General features: G+C 41.9%; 1 protein-coding gene and 1 long non-coding RNA gene across 3 annotated transcripts in view; one reads left to right on the top strand and one right to left on the bottom strand.

Annotated features, from left to right (window-relative positions):
• Nucleotides 1–21,815, bottom strand: part of LOC135898238 (juvenile hormone acid O-methyltransferase-like) — a 205,497-nt gene that overhangs the window by 53,520 nt on the left and 130,162 nt on the right. Inside the window, exon 2 of one of the 2 annotated variants that reach the window (XM_070538317.1) lies at nucleotides 1,250–1,354. The exons of the other annotated variant lie outside the window; for it this stretch is intronic. Coding sequence (XP_070394418.1) covers nucleotides 1,250–1,336 — 87 coding nt within the window. The 5' untranslated portion in view covers nucleotides 1,337–1,354. The remainder of the gene's footprint in view (nucleotides 1–1,249; nucleotides 1,355–21,815) is intronic. 2 annotated transcript variants of the gene reach the window in all.
• LOC135914723 (uncharacterized) lies at nucleotides 1,768–9,658 on the top strand. Its single transcript, XR_010568396.2, has 4 exons — nucleotides 1,768–2,107; nucleotides 4,073–4,141; nucleotides 5,200–5,280; nucleotides 7,655–9,658. It is a non-coding gene; the product is annotated as an uncharacterized lncRNA (long non-coding RNA).

The following is a 21,815-nucleotide window of genomic DNA, read 5'->3' as shown; positions in this document are numbered from 1 at the left end:
GATTTTCTGCGATTCGAAGACGGCACTACGGTGTTTATTCTCACCCTTATGGTGCAGTCCGAATAAACAGTTGGTATTTGAAATCACGGAGGCCATATACCACCTGACTGAAAAAAAAACATATGAAATAACTTTTCGGTAGCTATTAGGTTACTGTGGTATCATCGGCAATGAACCTGTCGATCAAGCTGCTGATTCATCTCATGCCGAATACAATCGCCTACCGATCCCGCTGTCTAGGACAGATGCTGCAAGGATGCACCACCTATTTGTTCGTCAATGCCCCGCATCAGTATGGAATGAACAGCATTTGATACACACAAGTTTATACACCCCGAATCCAACATTAAGCCTCCGACTCCCACCAAGACTTCCCCGAATAGACGCGACTCTTTTGTGTAGGCTATGGTTAGGCGTCGAGCTTTCCAATACCTACGAGTTCCGCATAGAGATGGCCGACGCCGCGGCATGTGGCAATTGCGGCGACGCGGAAACAATTCGTCCTGCTCCTTGCCAGTGCCCGCAGTACAGTGTGCAGTGACAATCGTTTTGTACCCTGATTAACTAGTTGGACGGCCAGCCTCTGTCGGAAGAAAGAATTCTCAAACATCGGCGTGACTTGACACAGTATCAGAAGGCCGCGAAAGTGCTACTGCGCTTCTTGGGATCAACCGGCCTGTGTGAAAGTCTGTGATTGAAATGCCTTTTCTATTTCCTGCTCTATTTTGTTCTTTTTTTCTTGATTCCATTTTTCCCCTCGCTCTTTGTCGTCCTTACAAATCTTATTTCCCCCCTCCAGTACAGGGTAGTGAATCGGAAACTCGCCTCTGGTTAAGCTCCTTGCCTTTACTCTCTCTCACTCTTTCTCTGAAAAAGTGGAACCCACTAGGCACGTTCTCGTGGGTGCGCAGAAGCTAGTGTTGTACCAAAATTGATCAAATTATGCAAATTTATGATGTGGTGTTACCATTTACATAAATATGGCTTTAAAGGAGATGTTTTGGCGTAACTTCCACTTAAACACATGTGCATGAGTGATCTAATACGTTGTAATATGGAACTTGATGCGTCTAGATGTCACGCCAATTCCTAGACATAAATCAGTGGCGCTTACTGCCCTTTTCTGCGCTGTTATGTTCTAAGTGGTATCAAATAGAACTGTTCTGTGCGAGTGGCCATCTATGCGCAATCATCCGGTGGTGTGCGAGTGCGGTCAATTTGCATCTGAAAGGTGCTATTCGGTACTCACATGCGCATCGGATGAAGATGTGGGCAGATCTGTGTGTTCGATCGACAGGCCTACATTTCTTCTGTTTTCATCAGGAAGCACCCACATTCTTGCGTCGAACAGCTCCTGTCAAAACTATGTGATATTTGGACAGCTTGCAAAATCACAACGCAATTAGTAGAGCTCCGCAAACATAAATATTCAATTTCCTTATAAACAACCCGTTTTCCTGAAACTTTCTTTTGAATTCACTTGGCACTAACAGCAATTTTAGATTTTTAGAGGCCGGGAACCATAACTCTCCACCCAAACTCCGTGCGAACTCACCAAATTGCTTCCCTTCACTCTAAAAACTAGGAAGGGTATCGCAGGAGTGAAGCGGCCGGTTCACTCTTCAAAGCGTCGTTTTACTCTCGCAAAATGTCGAGGAGAGTGAAATGCATTGTTCACTCTCTCACCAAGGAGAGAGTGAAATGTGCTTTTCACTCTCCCCTTCAGAGAGAGAGAGTAGTTCTACTCTTGCGGCAATAGAGAACAAAACTTAGCGTAATCTTCTGCTTCAACTGTAGGTGGCTGGCCCCGAACATGGCAATGTATCATTCATGCACGCTCGCTGAGCAAAGAACACATCGTTTTACTTCTAAGAGAACAGGCCGCCGCAGTTCAAAGGAATGCGTAGCGAGCGCTCTACTTTTTCACTCGGAGTTCTCCACCGCGCGCGCGCGCGCTCAAGATCGCGGAACAACACAGCACCGGACAGCGAGCAGCGAGTCGACGCAGGCCTGCAGCCAGGGGAGATCGTGTATCAGCCATCTCGCGTTGCCACGAAAACACGACAGTCGTTCGTCATGCCTTGGATATAGCAACAAATCCTCCACGGTAAGTGAATTCTAACTTAGGTGCACATTCTCCATATATGTCATGCTATCGCCAGGAAGTCGTCGCTGCGCTTAGCCGACGCGATTGACAAAGGACTAGGCATACGCGCTGTGTCTCTCGATGTCAATCGAAAAAGCCAGTCGTGGCGATAACTGCATGTGATTTTATCACTTTGCCGTTGTCCGTAAGAGCTTTAAAGATCGCAAACGCTGCCAGAACTATGGTATGTTCAATAAGACGCCAGGCGAGAGGACGTTTAAAATGGTTCGTTCACCAGCCCGTGATGCCGAGCCTATGCGGAGCGTGATTAGCGTGCGTTTTGTGTGTTTGAATTTATTCAGTTTGGCAGTCTAGTGTGTACGGAACGCTGTTGAACTAAGGAATCACATAACAGAAGGCGTCGTTTTGCTGGCAGCGTGCTTTTTTTATAAATAAACCGCGCGCTTGACGGTGTTTCGCGCAGGGGGAATCTGCGACCACTGAAGTTACGTGCAGCACCAGTGCTAGTTAGAAACTTTGCCGCAGGCATTCAGCTGCATGCTGCAAGAGGTCAGTTAGGCGCGTTATCTTGAACTTTCTAAAAACGCATGAGCAATCCATGTTTTATGCTGAAAAAAGTATAAACCCCATATATAAGCGATCTTGCGCGCGGCAGCTACAAGCGACGCGATGGAGATGGCTCTCGCGTTCGCTCGTCGCCTACAAGTCGTACTCCGTGCAAGCGACGATATTGAGCGACGCCTCCCCGGTGTTGCCGGCATGAGGGCTGCAATCACGCGTGACGCGTGCTTTAGTAATTTACGTTGATGTATTTTACTATAAAAAGTAGCATAAAATATTTGCGGAGGTCTTGCCGTAGGTTCTTATCCCTGCACGTATAAAAATTGAATTATTCGCTCGTTCCGCGCGACAATCGGTAGTATTTGAGCGATGTACATACATCCAGTTCCGGCTTCGCGCTATTGGCTAGTCGCTCATAGCACTTTCGGGCGACGAGCGACGATTTCTAGATTTCCAGAACCGAGCCATCTGTTCAAGCGACGGCCCGTTTTGTCGCTCGAAGCCGTCATCTCGTCACCGCTCGAAGGCAGTCATCTTAACATGGTATATTTATGTAATGTCTCCGATTGGAAAGTCAAATCAAGTATGCTCTCTGGAGACAAACACATAGCAGCAAGTGTCATTGAAAGGTTAGAAATGTGTTTTAAAAAAGCTGATTAGTTCTGAGAAGTGACTGCTTTTTGTCTTGCCTCTCAACAGATACATCCATGTGATAAAAAAATAGTGGTACAATGAAATTGCATATTTGCTTAGTGACATGATACATACTTGCAATGAGCACGGTGCCTGTGTTTACTATAAAAAACAACAGCCCGTGCTTGGTTAGGTTAGGCCCACTACAACATGCAGGCATGGGTGATTGGCACTTTTTTTTTATTTCTGTGTCGTGAGGTTTATTTACGTGCGTATAGGTGCAATGGCACGCAGTATGGCTAGTACAAAAAAAGGGGGGGGGGGGGGCTCAGATATATGTAGCTCACTGTACACGACACAGGGAAAAGGAAATCCGTGTTCAGCAACTATGTTAAATGCCATGTATGTAAATTTTACAACGCTACTCATTTGAAGCGCGCACAGGTGCATATTGAAGAAAAGTTTTCCAGGGTACATAATTTAGTGCGTCATTTACACTAATTTTGCTCTAACCACAAGACATAATGATTTTAATATACTGCACGGAAAAACCTAGAGCGACTTAAATTGTGTGTCAGCTTCGTGTGTATACATAGTCATTCCTATGCATTAGGTTTTTCGCGTAATGCATTACCTGTTGACAGCCTATCTTATCATGTGTACTCTGTTTACATTACAGTTGTTTATTAGTTTACTCATTTGTTTTGCAACTTATGAAATGCCGGTGTATATATATTTTCAACATTTGACATAACCCTGTATGTTTTGTAGGGACAACCCAGGACGTGCATTTCTCAGCACCCAGTCAACTGCCAGAAGTGACTCGAACACAGGCCACCAGTAAGTGGACATCAATTGCAATTTCACATTATGAAGTTGGCTGCTGCTTTGTACTGAGGCTTTTTTTTTTAATGAGATGGTGGTGTCGTTCTAATGTACATTTTGACCACAAAGGTGCGATCATGTCTCGCAGAGGCATATATGGTTGCTATTCTCTGCGAGGGACGTGTTCTCGTGTTCGTGAAGCATTTGTGTTTGGCAGTATTGTCACCCAATGAGTCAGATATAAACACTGTAACTCGCCACTGCCGGCAAGTAGTTGCGAGAAACACAATATATTATGACGCTGTAAAGTTATTTCATTAATTCGAAGGAAAATTTTGCAGCGGGAAAAAAGGTTGCTATTCCAGGTAAACATGTCTTTTTCTCACAAGGTATTTAACCAAACTGGATGCGCGAAATTCGTGACTGATGAATAGATTTTAATTCATCCTTTAGTAATGCTTCTAAAAGAGACTAGAAATAGCATGTGACTACCTCTCCAATCAGCAGATCATACACTTACAGTCATTAGTGGTAGTTCCATGCAGTCTCGCACTCTATATAACCTTTCCTTTCAGCACCATTGGAACTGGCGGCTGTGTTTTCAGGAGGAGTGCACTTGGCACTGTATATGTATGTGTGAAGTCGGTTTTCTTTGTATGTGTTGGCTCACTGATACAAACAGTGCAAAAATCAGTTGTACCATGAGGCTGACGACGCCTTCTGCTGCTAGAAATGCGGCACTTCATATTTTATAGTACTGCATGAAATTTAAATCAAAGCTAGCACATAAAATGATCAAAAAAACTAACCGCTGTTATAGCTATTTTCCTCAAAGAAAGCTTGTCCTTTATGGGCTGTGTTAATCCGAGCTCTCCACCGATGTTTCAGTAGTGAATCCCTTAGTGAGTGAGAGATTGGGGGCAATTAATCGTGTTAGTCTTTAAATGGTGTCCTAATTATGTGTATTTGTTCCAACAAAGTTGTCTAGATTACTTTATTGTGTAGTGTAAAGCTTATGAAACCATCAGCAACTAGTGAGTTACTAACATGCATATGCATTTGTCACTATACAGGTGGCACTCGGCTGTACCACTGCAGTGCTGTGGAAATTGCCAGCACCAGCGGCTTTGCAACAGCTGTTTCACAGCATGTCGGTATGTGCTAATTTATAGTTATGTTGGGATGGGTTAGTATTATGGACTACTGCTACTCTGTATTGTGACAGATCCATATGATAAGTGATGTAATGGGCACAGTGAAAACCTGTGAATGTTTTGCTATGGTAAATAAAAAGGCTGTCCCTTTCGTCACTGGAGCAGGGGAGAAGAGCATGCAGGCACTCCTGAATGTACATATATTTCAAAACATGAGAGAGACATATATATATATATATATATATATATATATATATATATATATATATATATATATATATATATATATATATATATATATATATATATACATACAATTAAACTAAAGGCAGCGACATTCCATCTTTCATATTGAATTGACTTGTACAGCGCAAAAATACAACACTGACCACAGAGAAGCCCACATGTTAATAGGTTTGATACACACAATAATTCAACAGATTTGATACTTCAGGTGTGCTATTTTACGCCAGGGGGAAGGGAAAGGGGACAAAACCAGAAAAAAGTGGAGTGGAAAAGAAAGGAATCGTGCCAAAAAGCATGAGAAACATCGTGTAGCCAGGATCGCCAGCAGGACATCTGAAAAGCACTCCGATAAAATTACATACAGGGCAACCTTACGTATTGTTTGTTTCAATCAACTCAGATCACATGCAGCCATTACTGCAATCAAGTTGTTTCCTTATGTCATGAGGGTCTGATGTGGGCCCAAAAAACTGTTTAGAGCTGAAGGATTATGTTCCATGCTAGCCTCATTACCTGCTTTTTATCATATTGTTATCAGCTGCTTATGTTAGGGACAAAAAGTAAGAGTACGAGGTCTTTCCTGATTCGCCATTCCACACAATATGTCTTTGTGACTATATGTACATGCAGATGATCCATAGATGAAAAATATTCAGTACAGTAGAATCTCATTACAAGATACACTTGGTTGTAAGAGACATATGAAAATGGTTTGGTTGGTTTTTCGATGTTTGCAACGTTAACAACACTGTACGCAAGAGACACCTTTGTTACTAACGACTTTTGAAGTATTCACTACTTCGAAGGGACACAAGCCAGACACATTCACTTCATGCACCTTGTGTGCTCTGAAGGGCGTAAAGATCACGCAATCCTCACACAAGTCAATTGCGCATGTCTCTTTAGCATGGACTAGAAAAGGAAGGCAACGAGGACAGTGCAGGGCAGAAAGTGTCGACAGTTGAAGCTGACGAGCGTCTAAGAGCACCTCAAAGGCACTGCGAGCAACAAGGCTTGCAAAGTGAAGTGTTTAACTTCCAGAAGTTAGGAAGGAAGCTAGCACAATCTACAGTCACTAAAAAGCTGTGAATGTCTTCTTTAAAGGGCCCCTAATCCACCGAGGTTGAAATTTATTTGCGGTGTTGCAGTTGTACATGTTAAGGCAACGAACACGTAGCCATGAGAGATTTTCGAAACGGTGCAGTAATAGTGGAGCTACGTGTTTGAGTTTTAAAAAGTAGTTCCCGCTCATTTTACTCTTTCATCTGGTACACGCCATCTGGATAGTATCGTCTTTTCCTCGCCTAGTACACCTCCAAATGTTACGGGACAGGCCATCAACAACGAGCTCTGTTGCTGCCGCGCAGGCCCGTCGTCCTGCGAGGGGTGGCGCTAATGCAATACAATGGAACTGTATGGTGACTCTAGTTGAAGAGCCTCATAAGGAGACCCTTCTGTTGGCGTTTCTGTTCTTTGCCCCCATTGGCTGCCCACAATGGCATCGCGAGCAACGCGACGAGGAAGAAGGAGTGTGTATTTGCTTGCAGGCCTTGCCGGCAGTCGTACACTTTCGTTCGACCAATCGACAGCACCGGAAACTGGTGAATCATCAGAGACAGCCTGGTGATGTCAGGATAAACTGGGGGGTGCAGGATAGGTCCAGAGAGGCGCACGGAGTCGTTTTCTTCATATTGTGGTGCTCCCACAGTGCTACGCACTGTGGCGTTTGGCATCGTCAATTGTGACGGCATTCTGATTTTGATGCGCGTGTTTACTTGAAATGTTCAAAAAATGTCGAGAAGTGGTTTAGGGGCCCTTTAAGCCACCCTGAGCAATTATTCCTTCAGATATATCTAAACATACTTTAGTGATGATGCATAATAAAGTGATCTAGTCTGGCTCCTCAGTGTTTTAAAATTTTTGGTATTGAGAGACATGTTTCCCGTGCCTCTTGAGTATCTCTTCTGAGGCTTAACTGTAATGTACACACACAATTGTATAACTCCTCCTGCAAGTATTATTCATTAAGCCTGGTCACTGATGTGCAAAGCTTGTGGTTAAGTTTTGATGTCCGTACTTTTTAGAGCTATGTTTATTAATTCACGCTGTTATTGGTTCTTCGATGCAGGAGACAATGCCTACGAAATTATTGGCCCTGATGACGAGAGCCCTCAAGGGGCAAACGACATCTCTGTTGCAGAAGTGAGCCCGATACCACCTGAAGTTACCATGACAGGTGGCACGGCAGCAATAGATACAGAGACGGCCATGTCTACTGCAGCTGCAACAGTGTACGAGGCAAGCAGCAGTGTGTCAGCATCAGGAGCAGTGTCAGAAGGAACCGCACCAGGCCTGGTAGAGCAACATGTGTGCTATCACTGTGACTTTTTTTGTAGTGCATACAACTCATTTGCTCAACATACGAAAGCTTTTCACCACGACTGTGAGCCAGTGTTCTTGTGCAGCAAGTGCAAGACTAAGTTAAGTGTTATAACACAGTACAAGCATCACTTTAAGATATGAAAACATATTACAGTTGTTGCCTCCCCAGCCAGCCCACATAGCGACAACAATGTGGAACACATGGTGGGACACACCTCTTCCCCATTAGAAGATAGTAGAGACTGTCAGTGTTGTTGTTAGATTAACTGGTCTTTGTAGGCAACTAGAAGGACAACACAGGTGTCATAAGATTGTTGTTTATGTTGTTGTTGAAGAGGTAAAAAAGAAGTTTGATGCAGCTGAAGTGCCAACTGATATTGAGCAAATCAAGAACAAGCACCTGAAAAAGCAGCACTATCGAAATCTGGGTATCTGTGTGCCGCCAACTCTGGTAAGGATGGCATAGGACAGAAGTGTGATGAAAATCACATAGACACTGCTGTTCCATCACTGGTCACAGTGCGCAGTGACTTGTAGGGCAAGAGAGTCAACTGAAACGAACATTATGGCATAGTGTCATGCTCCCATGTGACCATTTTCCATGTTATTTTGCATGATACAGCTCAACCTCCAGAAACGAGACTGCGAATTGTCTGTAAAAAGCTTTCACAAAAAATTATTCATAACACTATTAACACAGCAGCATCTTCTTTTTTTGTGGGTTCGAGGTTCCCGGGTGTCCATTAATGCAAAAATTGCAGAAAAAAAGAATGTGTGTCGTACTTGCACCTTTTTAACACGTACGAGGGGAACAGAACTTTTCTAGTCATGCATCTTCATCATACTATCAGGTTTTTAAATGCCTTTTATAATTATTATTACCAGTTATATCTGAGTGCATTGTATGCATTTATCAGGTCAGTTGGATCAGATGCCTTATCTGCAAGGGAGCCCTATATTCAAGAAATTTGAATTAATATAGGTACGTTAGAGACGCAGTCTTTCAGCACTTTATTGCGTGGGGTTTAAGCATTGCTCAATACTTTTGTGGATGACAGTTTCAACCGGCACAGCACTGCGCTTTGTCACGGTCATGTATCTTCAAAGTGGTGTTTACCATTTGTGTTGATCTGTTTGTGTATTCATAGAGCAAGTTCTTAATTTATTTTTTTCCGCATTCTTGTGCTTGCACTAAGCTTGTATAAGGCAGGTACAAAATGGTCGTCACTATAACGAACTGTTCTGTTGAGCTTACACTTGCAAATAATAGTGTTCAGATGGCCGCACTTCTATGCAGGTGCACCGATAGCTTTGTGTATGTTCTCATGTTTGTATAAAGCTTATATAAGCTAGTTACTAAATGTATGTCACTAAACATTGTGATATTCTTTAAAGAACTGCTTGGTTGGTTTTACACTTGTGAATTAGTATTGAGGCGGTGGTATTTCCATGTAGGCCCACTGCTAGCTTTCTGTGTGCTCACGTGTTCGTATTAAGCTTTTACAAGGGAGTTACAGCATGTACGTAACTAAGCGCTGTGATATTTTTAAAGAACTGCTTTGTTGGTTTTACACCTGTGAGTAATAGTGCTCGGGTGGCACTAGTCATGTGTAGGTACACAGGGACCATTTGTATACATTATGCTCATGTAAAGCAGTTACAAAGTGTATGTCACTAATCACTGTGATATTTGTTGAAGAATTGCTGTGATGGTTTTACACTTGTGAATAATACTGGTCAGGATACAGTACTTGCGATGTATAGTTGAATTTATAGAGTGCCAAGACATGGGCTGTATACGTACCAAAAGAAATGTATGTCATTATATTGTTGTGATTATTACTGCTTGGATTTTATTAAACTCTAATAACATTTTTTCTTGTATCTATTGAGGTATGGCAATTTGTCATGCAACCAAACTGAGGACCTGAACTTGTGCATACAAATAAACAGCTAATTTAAGAGTATACTGCTCATATTCTGCGAAACCAGTTTAACAAATCTTGTACTACAATGCTGAAAAAATGACAGAGCTGACAGGGATGTACAGAAAGAGTTCTGCACTGGCTGAAGGACTGCCCCACACTGGAGTTGGTAATGTTGCCTTTATTAAAGTAGAACAGTAAGTGAGCTTCTGTTAAAAATGTGACAGTCAATGCAGAAACATAAGGCAGACGAGCAGATGTGGCACATTTTTTTCAGGGCCCTCCATGCCTAATACTGCATTTCTAGTCTTCCTGTGCTCTTCGTATAAGCCCCTGTTCAGCCAAGGTTTTTACTCCATGACAGTTGTTCTACTGGGTTCGTAGCAATATTGAAGAAAAAAATGCAATGGTTTTCAAGAACTTTCGAGGCCCCGACAGTAACTTCAAGGATCTCGTGCGATTTTTTTAGTAGTTTGGACAGGTGATAACTTGTTCAACAACATTGTTAATTTTAATGCAAACAAAAGAATACAAAACAAATCGCAATTCACTGATTTCAAAAATTTGAAAGACTGCTAATTTGCCTTTCATGCACACAAGGAAGCATTTCAAGAAAGCGCTCAGTTTTTCTGCAATAGCACAATTAACTACATGGACCTGCAACATTTGCAGTTTTTGAATACTGTTTGGTTTGACAGTGTATGGGATGTCATCTGTTGCCTCAGCTTTTCACCACCAAATAAGCAATAGTCATTTGTAATTTCCTTTTATTGTGTCTGTAGCTCTCAATTTACTCATCACGGCTTTCAATGCCTCAACTGTTGAGCTTCCTGCTTCTGCTCCTCCAAGTACATTTGTCGCCGGTTCCATGTGCCTAAAACTGGTATCTGCAGCTCCTTTGTAATTTCAACTTTAAGGATGTCGCTTTCCTTCTATTACCTCCACAGACAATTCACTGTGACATGCGAAGAGTGTCACAGAAGGGGAAAAATACCACTTGGCAATGTCTGCTATGTCTAGCCAAGTGTACAAATTTAAGGACTTTCCAGTACTTCTAAAAATTCCAGGGTTTTCAATGCCTTGAAAATGGCATTTTAGAAATAAAGGGTTTTCAAGGATCGCTAAAAACGCTGGTTTCTAGCACCTCAATAATTTGACAAGCTTATTTTGGCATGGAGTTCGGAAATTCATGCTTTTTAGCTAACGCTGCACTATCTCTGTACATTGAAGCCAGGAGAGCGCAACCATTTTGGAGTAAAGAAAAATACTGAAAGCTTTTAATACCACTCTTTTTCTATGGAGCTTCGTATTGCCTAGTTAGGTTTACGAATGTGCCTGGTTTTGGTGGGCGTTTCTTCGACATTTTCTGTGAGAAGTAGATGACTAACCCCCGTATTCAGAAATGTATATTAATACAAAGCTCATGCTTGACTTTATATAAACGACGCCTGGTGCGAACGTCCCCCAGACCACCCGCCGTGGTTGCTCAGTGGCTATGGTGTTAGGCTGCTGAGCACGAGGCCGCGGGATCGAATCCCGGCCATGGCGGCCGCATTTCGACGGGGGCGAAATGCGAAAACACCCGTGTACTTAGATTTAGGTGCACGTTAAAGAACCCCAGGTGGTCGAAATTTCCGGAGTCCTCCACTACGGCGTGCCTCATAATCAGAAAGTGGTTTTGGCACGTAAAACCCCATAATTTAATTTTTTCCCCCAGACGCTCACTGCCTTTCTTTTGGTGCGTTCACGCCTTGCGTCATTTAGATCAAGTCAAGCATGGGCTTCAAGTTATGATGCATTTCTGAATATGGGGGTAAGCGTGCGCAATTCCGGGCAGCGCATTGTGCCATTGACACTGAGAGGAAACGGGGAAAACAAAGTTAACGCCCTATACTCCTAAACTTTCGCCTACCTGTGGTGTGCGTGTATCGTGGAAGAAGAAACAGCGCAAACACCAGGACGAAAAAAAGCATCAACCACACCAGCGCTTCGTGGTGTTGTCCATGTTTTTGCGTCGTCCTTGTGTTGCGCTGTTTCTTCTAAAATGCTCAACCAACTAGCCGGCAAGTCTATCCTGTGCATATATATTGAACACACGTATGAATGTAGGTGGTCTTCGAAGCTTTTAGAACGAGCACTGCCACAGGATACGAGCTGTGCACGCGTAACAAGTGGACACATTAGTCATATAAACATGCGTGCCAATGCATGTGACGCGGCTATCGGCATAAGCAGTCTCCAAATGCTGGAATGCATGCTCCTCAAAACGCTAACGATCCGCTGCTAATGCAGGACAACAGCTCACAGCGGACTGAACCAAACTCTAAACTTATGCACTTGAAAAGAACGCCTACACGGCAGCGTGAGGCACGTCGAAATGCCTGGTACGAATGGAACTGGCGGAAAAAATAAACAGAAATGCTCACCAGTATACGCGCGACTTAAATTCACATACGTGTATGGTTGGCACGATACTTCGTATCCGCGTATTTTCGGAGAACATATAATGCATGAACTGGAAAAGCACTCGATCGTGAGCTGAACGGCACATTTGTTATTTTCCTGGGGTGACGACAAGCCGTGAATAGTTCTCACGTCGTCGTCTACGTTGTATTCCTCCGTTAGTCGTAGCAAGGAATGGAAATGATGCAAACGCAAACGTATTTCAGTACACAACAGCACAGCACACTGCAGAGAAACTCCACCCACCGCAGCCGATTTCTCAAATACATTTGCTTTGTATATAAGATCTAAAACAACACGACTGAGCGCGGTGGCTCTGTGGTGTAATGGTTAGGATGTGTGCTTTGAATTGTATAGATGCGACTGTACGCGGGTTCGAATCCACGTGATGTATAGAGCAATGTGGTTCTCCAGATAAGTGTGTGTGATTCCCTCGACTACTGCGTTCTAATTAGATTATGTGCCTCCTGATTGTGAAATATGCGAAGATATTTGCGGATTGAACGTGAATTAGCTTTTTTTTCTCCGCAGTGGCGTTCGGGAGACGCATAGGCCGATTCCGAGCAGTCAGAACTCATGGTAGGCAGCAAATAGCCTGGAAAAATGACTTTAAAATCCTGCATAACATTGCTCACGCCTATTCTGAAGGCCGCTTGGAATTGGGCCACTGAGTCTGAGGAGCGGCCTAGGGAACGGTGTAGCAGCGACCCTAATTTGATCTGATTTCCTGCCTGCATGCGTGGCCAGGACTTCGCTAAGAGGGTATTGGGAAGAGTACTAGCACTCTGTTTGGGGGAGTACAAGTACTCGGTCTGGTGGAGTGCCATTACCCCTGCGGTGAGAGTATTACCACTCTGCAGAAGAGTACTAGCACTCCCTGTGGGAAGAGTATTATCACTCTGCAGAAGAGTACTAGCAATCCCTTGCGGTAGAGTAACAAAACTCTGTCAACAGGAGTTGACCTACTCTCTCTCAAAGAGGGTCGATCTACTCTCGAAAAGAGAGTGAAATATGGGACAAGCCGCTACTCCCTCAAAGGGAGTGCCCGGCACTCTCTTAGTTTTTAGAGTGTTCTTTGGCGGGCTAGTTGGTTTGAATTCATGATAGAATGTGTAAGCGCGACGGAACGAGGACGTAGAAAGAAACAGACAGAGACACAGCACTGCCTCTGTGTGTCTGTTTCTTTCTAAGACCTGGTTCAGTTTCCCTTACATATTATGTCATTATTTAGTTCGTAAGCGAAAGTTTGCAAGCTTATACGGCCAATAAAACTACTATCCTTATTTCGTATAGCTAGCTACTAATTTGGCAATCGGTGCTTTGCCTTTCAGGCAAAACTGCGACTTTTTTTACTAAAGCTGTGTTTGATCCAACACCATTTAACTTCGCACAGAGAGTTTTCGTAGAGTACCACAAATTTACCCTCAATTTGGTCTTGGCGGTTTCATAGCTCTGCCAGAGCAGGGGGCTCAATTCTCCCACGCTGCTTAGACATACTCAAACAATCTGGATTGCTTGCATACATAATTTATTGCGAAAGCCGAAATTGACCATCTGTTTAAACGTCACCCACACATCACCGATTAACTTGTCCTTACAGACAGCGAACATAAAGAGGCTGTCTCCTTTAGTTCAATGAGGACATCAGGCTAAACTAATTTATCGCACATGAAAACTATTTATGCAACATAGTGTACTTGCCAGCTTACAACGTACTCTGGAGGACGTGCAAACTAAATTGCCTGATTCTTCTGCAACCCTAGTTCAAACCGGTCAAGTAGAAACCACGCTGAAATCCTCAGGGAAACTGATGACTTTTCAGACAAAAAAAATTGACTAGTTTTGAGGACCATAGCAGGCGTTCTAATGTGATTATTTATGGGGTAAAGGAGTAAGTTGACGAAACCGAATCTATGATGAAGGAAACGATTGTCAAGGAAGTATTCCAAGACAAGCTGGGTGTGAAATGTGAGTCTATTGGTCGAATACATAGGCTAGGAAAAAACAAAGGAAACAGACCGGTCATAATTTACCTTCAGGATTACAGTGAAAAGAAAGCAATTTTCGCAAACTGCAAGAAACTTAAAGGGTCTGTCATCTACATTCAGAACGATTATTCCCCTTCCACACTGAAAAAAAGAAAACACCTGTGGGACAGTTGTAAAGAAGACCGGCTGCTTCAAAAAAGAGCTTCATTAATCCATGATAAGTTTAAGATTGGCAGGGATACATTTTATTTGGATGAATGCCTAAACAGACGCGTACAAATTCCCCAAAGCTCCATTCGGACTCCCACAGCAAACGAGCTAAACCATTCCACAAACTCGCAGGATTGACGCACTCCCCAAGGGCCACATAAGCAGCTCAGACTGATTAATGTCAATGCCCGCAGTATTAAAAATAGAACTGATGCATTGGAAATTTTGTTACTGAAACATGATCCTCGTATACTGTCTTAACTGAGACTCGGCTACATAATGAAATAAGTGACGATATATTTCCTCCTTCCTATACAGTGTTCCGAAAGGACAGGCGCACCAGTGGGGATGGTGTTGCCATCCTGAACAAAAATGGCATTTCTGCCCATCTCTTGGAAGATATCCCTGAGTTTGAATGTTTGCGCGTCAAGATAAGTTCTTGGGGTCACAGCTTTATTTTTTATGCCCTATATAGACCACCGGATAATACTTCCAAATACTTACAAAAATTAGATGATGAAATGAACAGGCCCAGAAAGAATAAGATTATATTGGCAGGTGACTTTAATTTACCGAACATCGACTGGGAGCGCCTTAATACTGGAAACGCGTTCAGCAAGAACGCCAACATTATCTTCAATATTATGCTGCGTTTAACTTGAAACAAGTGGTAGGCGAGCCGACACGCATACAGGGCATTTGCAGTTCCATTCTCGATTTCGTATTTCTTAGCCAGGATTTTTCGGAATATTTTGTTTGTATTGAAGAAGGACTTTCCGACCACCGGCTAGTGAGCATTACCTTACCAGTTCTACAGATGGAGCAGAACTATTCCTCAGTGCCTAGCTACAAAGATTATTCTCATGCCGATGATGTGTCCATCATGGAGCACATGGAAAACTGTCTTGTTGATTTTATCAGCACTGATGCCTGTTCTCTGTGGAATCGTTTCAAAATTATGTGCCACTTTTGCATGAACCAATTCATCCCTAGTAAAAATAAGAAAGTTCGCAAACACACACCTTGGATGACACGCGATGTTATTCATATTAAACGCAAGGTAAAAAGGTTAAAAAGAAAGCATGGTAATCGTGTTAAAATAAAAGAGGCGCAGAACTCTCTTCAACAGAAGGTGACTGCTGCAAAGAGTTACTATTATAACAACTATCTGCCTAACTTTATTGAAAATCATCCTACAAAATTTTGGAACCATATGAAGGAAAGAAAGAAACCGATTTCACAGATAATAATTGGGGGCACATCAATAACTAATGACGAAGACATAGCACAACATTTTAATGAGTATTTTCAAAGTGTCTTTGCAGTGTCAGATGATTACATTACTATGCTTCCAGTGAAACAGGTATTTGATATGGATTCTATTTCTTATGCTGGAATTGTCATCATGTTGGTAAACCTAAAAACCAAAGCTTTTTGTGGCCCTGACAAAATCCCAAACATCTTTCTAAAACGTTATCCTGAACTTATTGCCAGCTTCCTTGTACAAATTTTTTCTGCGTCTGTGCTGTCGGCACAACTGCCCGATGAAGGAGAGTGGCCCGAGTTGTTGCAATATTTAAAAAAGGAGATCGACTAAGATTACAAAATTATCGTCCCATTTCTCTGACATCACAATGCTGCAAGCTCTTGGAGCACATCGTGGCAAACTATATAAAAGAATTCTTAGCTGAAAACAATGTGCTCACGGAGTTTCAGCATGGCTTCAGAAAGGGTTATTGGACTGCAATGCAATTGGTATCAGTGATTCATTCATTCGCTTTATCTCTAGACAATAATGGCCAAATAGATGTAATATTTTTAGATTTCAGAAAAGCCTTCGATAAGGTTCCGCACGACAAATTACTCTTCAAACTTCGAATTATTGGCATACCTAACATTTTCATAAACTGGATAATTGCTTACCTGAGCAAACGCACTCAGTACGTTACAATAGGTGAACATAGTACGGCCACTCTCCCAGTCACATCAGGGGTGCCCCAAGGTAGTGTCTTGGGGCCTTTACTGTTTATAATGTATATAAATGACATTGTTAAAACCATCACTCCTGGTGTGCAAATTAGACTGTTTGCCGATGATTGTATTTTGTACAGTGATATAGCTTGTCAGAATGATCAGACTGTCCTCGAAAAGAACTTAAATAACATATTAAAGTGGTGTACTGAATGGGTATGTTTATTAACGCTGATAAATCCGTATTTCTTTGTGTTACTCGTAAAAAAAGCCCGCTAACTTTTTCTTATACGCTAGGTTCTTCAGCTCTCCGTGAAACTAACAACTACAAATACTTAGGTGTTACTTTGACTTCCACATTGTCATGGAACATGCACATTAATGATATTTGTTCTTCTGCTTTCCGCAAGCTGTTTCCTAAGACACAACCTGAAAAATGCCCCTCCTAATGTGAAATTACTGTGTTATTTTAAAAATACATTTATTAAAACAATGTTAGAGTATGCATGTATAACATGGGATCCTTACACTAAATCAAATATCGTGCGTCTTGAAAAAATACAGAGAAAGGCAGTCAGGTTTATATTTTTCGTAAGACTGAACTCTCCCTCTAAAATTATGACAGAAAACTCCATACCTGCTCTTGAATCACGCCGAAAGCTGCTAAGACTTGAATTCCTTTCCCTTCTTCTCAACAACAGGCTTTAAATTAAACCATCGACTTATATAACGCGTGCAATAACACGGCAAACAAGACAGCATCATCCGGATTCACTAACACCCTATTATGCTCGAACTGACACGTTTAAATTTTCTTTTTTTTCCCAGAACAGTATCAGACTGGAACGACAGTTTACAGAGTGTGAGTAAAATTTGTATAAATTTGTATTTGTTTGTTCTTAATTTGTTCTCTTTTGTTTGTATACGTTCTGTTGCCCGTCTGCTTGGACCGAAAGGTCTGCAGTATGTACTAAATAAATAAATAAATAAATAAATAAAAAAGTAACAAGAAAAGAGATGGGGGTTCACTAATTATTCGTAACGATTTCAAATAAGCTAGAAGGGCTAAAACTACACGACACATTGCACTGAAATTCTGCCTGTTATTTTAATGTATAAAACATAACCCACCCCTTCGAACGTTGCCTACACATTGTCCATACCATGCCCCTAATTTTCCCTAGGTTTAAACAAGATACCTTGTTTAGCTCACCGGGGACACCAGAGAATCAAACTACCAGTCTCGTAGTATTCCCTTCAGTCACGGGGTACACTTTTGTGAATGCGCGTTATTTTTTCCATTACTGCAAGGAATAGACGATGAAGATTAAGCTTTGAGCAAATTGAACATTCTGCTTTCTTAATGTACACACTTTACGTCGGAGAGAAATGTATCGCTTCACACGGCCGCTTTCATGAAGGCGAAACCGTCTTTGACGGCACCTTTGAAGTAGGGCGTTTCGTTTGTAATCGCGAAATATTTATTCCCTTACTGTAATGCTAGTGCCCATAATTGACCTGTGCATACATTTAGAGCTGGTGATTCAATACACTTAAAAAAGAAATGTAGCATGACTGACAGCAGTAAATGAATACTTACTTACTATGTAATTTCTATGGGTCACTATAAAATGAAAGGTCTTTTTCCCACCTTGACTTGCTTTCTATATGAAGTCTGCAGCACCTGGAGGTAAAATTATACAAATTTCGCATGTTTATCGACAGTCGATAGTAATTTGTGACAAAAGGTATTCCCAAGAAAACATGAATAAACCAGGGTTTAATAATTATCTGCGACCCTTTTCTTTAAATCAAGAATTGGAAAGTATTGCAGCGCATTACGCTTAAAAACTTTCTTATTTTCATGTAATTTCACGTCCGTTGTCATGCGGTCTTTTAGGAGTCCAGGAAACATTTAGATTGGCGGCAATATGATACCCTGGAACACTCCAATGAGAAACTTTCTACAGAGGGTGTAACGACGCTCCACAGAATACCCATATGTCGATCATCACTCGGAAAAATGTCTGAAATGTTTGAAAAAAAGCTTTCAGAATCTCGCGGAGCAGGCCAAGCATACGTATTTCGAAAACCTTGGTGTGAAGTTGCTGAAAGATTGCAGAGAGTTCTGGAGATTTGTTAGGTGTAACGGTAAAGAAAACAATTCTATCCGCCCTTTAAAGAGCTCTGAAACCATAATTGACGCTGATGAAGACAAAGTGAAACTTTTTACTGATTTCTTCTTGTCAGTGTTTAGACCAAGGCGTTCTCGTAGTCTTAATGTGATCTGCCAAATGGACATTAAACAAATGCCTGAGGTTATATTTGGTGTAGAAGGTTTGCGTAAATTACTGCAGGAGATGAAGCCGACGACCGCTTGTGGCCCTGATGATTTTCCGGCAGTGATTCTTAAAAACTGTTCTGGAATATTGTGTTTTTACTTTTCTCGGTTATTTACAAAGTGTTTATCTGAGTCTTGTTTACCGTGTGATTGGAAGCTGGCACGGGTTGTACCCATTCACAAAGGCGGATCGAGAAGTGCCGTTGAAAACTACAGACCGATATCTTTAACAAGTATCCCATGCAAGTTAATGGAAAACATAATTTATACTTCGATCATGTCGCACTTAGTTAAGCACAATATTCTAAGCTCTAGTCAACATGGTTTTCGACAAGGTTTTTCATGCTCTACACAGTTAGTAGAATTCTTACATGATCTGGCCTCGGCAATAGACAAAACCAAAATAATAGACTGCATATTTATAGATTTCAAAAAAGCCTTTGATGTCGTTGCACATGATCTTCTCATCTCAAAACTTAAGGCCTATAAATTGGACAATAGTGTCATAGCTTGGATTGCCGAATATCTTCGTGCAAGAGAGCAGTCTGTGGTGTTCAACGGTTTTTCTTCTGTATATGTTCCAGTTACCTCAGGTGTTCCTCAGGGATCAGTTTTAGGTCCCCTTTTATTTCTACTCTTTATTAATGATATTGAAAGTGATCATTCATTTCGTCTTCATTTAGAATGTTTGCGGATGACTGTGTCATTTATAGAGTCAGAGATAACGCAAACGACATTTCATTATTACAGACTGACTTAGACCTTATAGGAACGTGGTGCAATACGTGGGAAATGTCACTAAATGTTGAAAAATGTGTTCACGTCACCTTTTCAAGGAAGCGCGCATTTGAGCCATGCACTTATACTTTGAGTAATATGGCATTAAAGAAACTTGACGAATACAAATATTTAGGAATTTTAATGACATCTGACTTAAGATGGAACAGGCACGATCCGCATATTAAAAATAAGGCAATACGTTCATTGGGTTTCCTCCGCCGTAACTTCAGTCAAATACCGAATCAATTAAAAGAGCAATTGTATTTCACTTATGTTCGTAGTTTACTTGATTACGGTTGTATTTGTTGGGATCCGTACACGGCCGATCTCACAGAACAGCTTGAAAGAGTGCAGAATAGAGCAGCTAGGTTTGTTCTTAATGACTATAGTAGAAAATTAAGTATGACAGAAAGTAAAATTAAATTATCGTGGCAGGCATTAAAAGACCGGCGAAAAAACCTGAGGTTGAAATTTTTCCACGCTGTTTATTATTCAAAAACAGGGATTCAGAGAGAAAGATATATTAAGTCGCCTACTTATACGTCGTTGAGACGCGACCATGCGCTGAAAGTCTGCGAGTATCGTTTCAAGGCTGACGTCTTTAGGTATTCTTTTTTTGTTCGGACTGTCAGAGAATGGAATGCTCTTTCGCCTGACATTGTTAATATTGAAAACAATGATGCGTTTTATCACGCTTTATGTATGTGATTACTTGTTCCTTCCTTTATTATGTAATCCCCCCTGCTGTAATGCCCGCATGGGCGATGCAGGTATCTAATAAATAAATAAATAAACATTCTTTCGTACTTAGAATAAGTATGAGCACCGTGCGCTGCATATTTTACTGAGGACGCCGGGCGAAAAGAACGCGATGCCGTGTAAAAAGCATAAAAGTTGGGACAAAGTGACCCCTCAGTTGCTGTTTTGCAGAATACATAAGCAACCTACCCAATGCAAATTTTGGGCACAGATCACCAAAACAGTGGATATCATTTTTTTTTTGTCAAAGTGCGAAATATATGCTGTGTTTGCTACTGCCAGTAAACGAGTAAAGGTGTAGCTGTTATTAAGAAGCAGCCTGAAAATTAAATCTTCAGTCAAGAGGTACACATATGTTTTAAAAAAATTCAACTCAGTGTTCTATTGTTATTGAAATGGCACTGCGAGTTCTTCCGAGGTCACTTTCACGAGAACATCTACGATAAGCTGTGATTACAAAATGAAATTCGACAGCTATACCTGTAAGTGGCTTGATTAGATGTCTCATGGTGATACGATACTGACACTGCAATGCTGCAACGGATAGACGGTAAATAATTCCAACATTTGATATTCCAACGATTTCATGCCCCAAGGCGCACGAGTCATATGGCGCGGCTGATTATATTACTTTATCCGGACTTAGCCTTCATCCACAGATTACCTGTAACAAGCTGACTGGGTTTTAAAATACGCATATAGCGGTCCAGCAAAACTTGGCACGATAAAACTTGCGCATGCTGACAGTATGTCATGGCGGGAACTGCCCAGCGCCAGGCATTATCCGCTACGCTAGCATGTATGGCGAATCTCGCGCGTCGTCCACAACAGGGCGTCCTAAGAAGGAACAACCATCATTGTTGTCCCAGCAGCGGCATGCGTATTAAAGAAAATCATTACTTATGTGGTCACTCTACTAAGAAAGAAAATTAAGCTGCAGCTGTAGTTTTGTTGGAATTTATAGCGTGCTGACAAAAATGTCAGTGCCTGCCTTGAAAAGGGAAAGAGGGGCAAATGAAACACTTTGCCCCCACTTTTGACAGTAGGGGAGGAGAGGAAGCCCCCTTGCCCTCCCTGCAGATATGCCTATGAATCTGTGCTATGAGCATATAAAATCCTTTAGCACGTGATTATACAACAAAACATACAACAGATCGTACCCTCAAAAGGGTCCTTGAAGTCAAGGACTGAGGGGTATTTGCTACCAAAATATTTTGCAATGCAGCAGTAGCCTGCAAGGCGAATGCCGCTACCGATAACTAGGTCAAATCATGTGTAGGGTGTCAACATCTGCAAGAAACGTGAGGACTGTTTCAAAATCATAATGTGGCTCGTGTCTCAAAAACAATGCTGGTTGGAGGGGAAGAGGCTCAAGATATGTGGGATAAAAGCGCTTTTTAGGCAGGGCTTCTATTTCACGGCATTGAACAAGAACATAGAGGGCAGTAAGAACCTAGCACTTGTCGCAGG

Source organism: Dermacentor albipictus, chromosome 5 (assembly GCF_038994185.2).
Source record: "Dermacentor albipictus isolate Rhodes 1998 colony chromosome 5, USDA_Dalb.pri_finalv2, whole genome shotgun sequence".
NCBI classification, from domain to species: domain Eukaryota; kingdom Metazoa; phylum Arthropoda; class Arachnida; order Ixodida; family Ixodidae; genus Dermacentor; species Dermacentor albipictus.
This window is presented reverse-complemented; position numbering and strand designations above follow the sequence as displayed.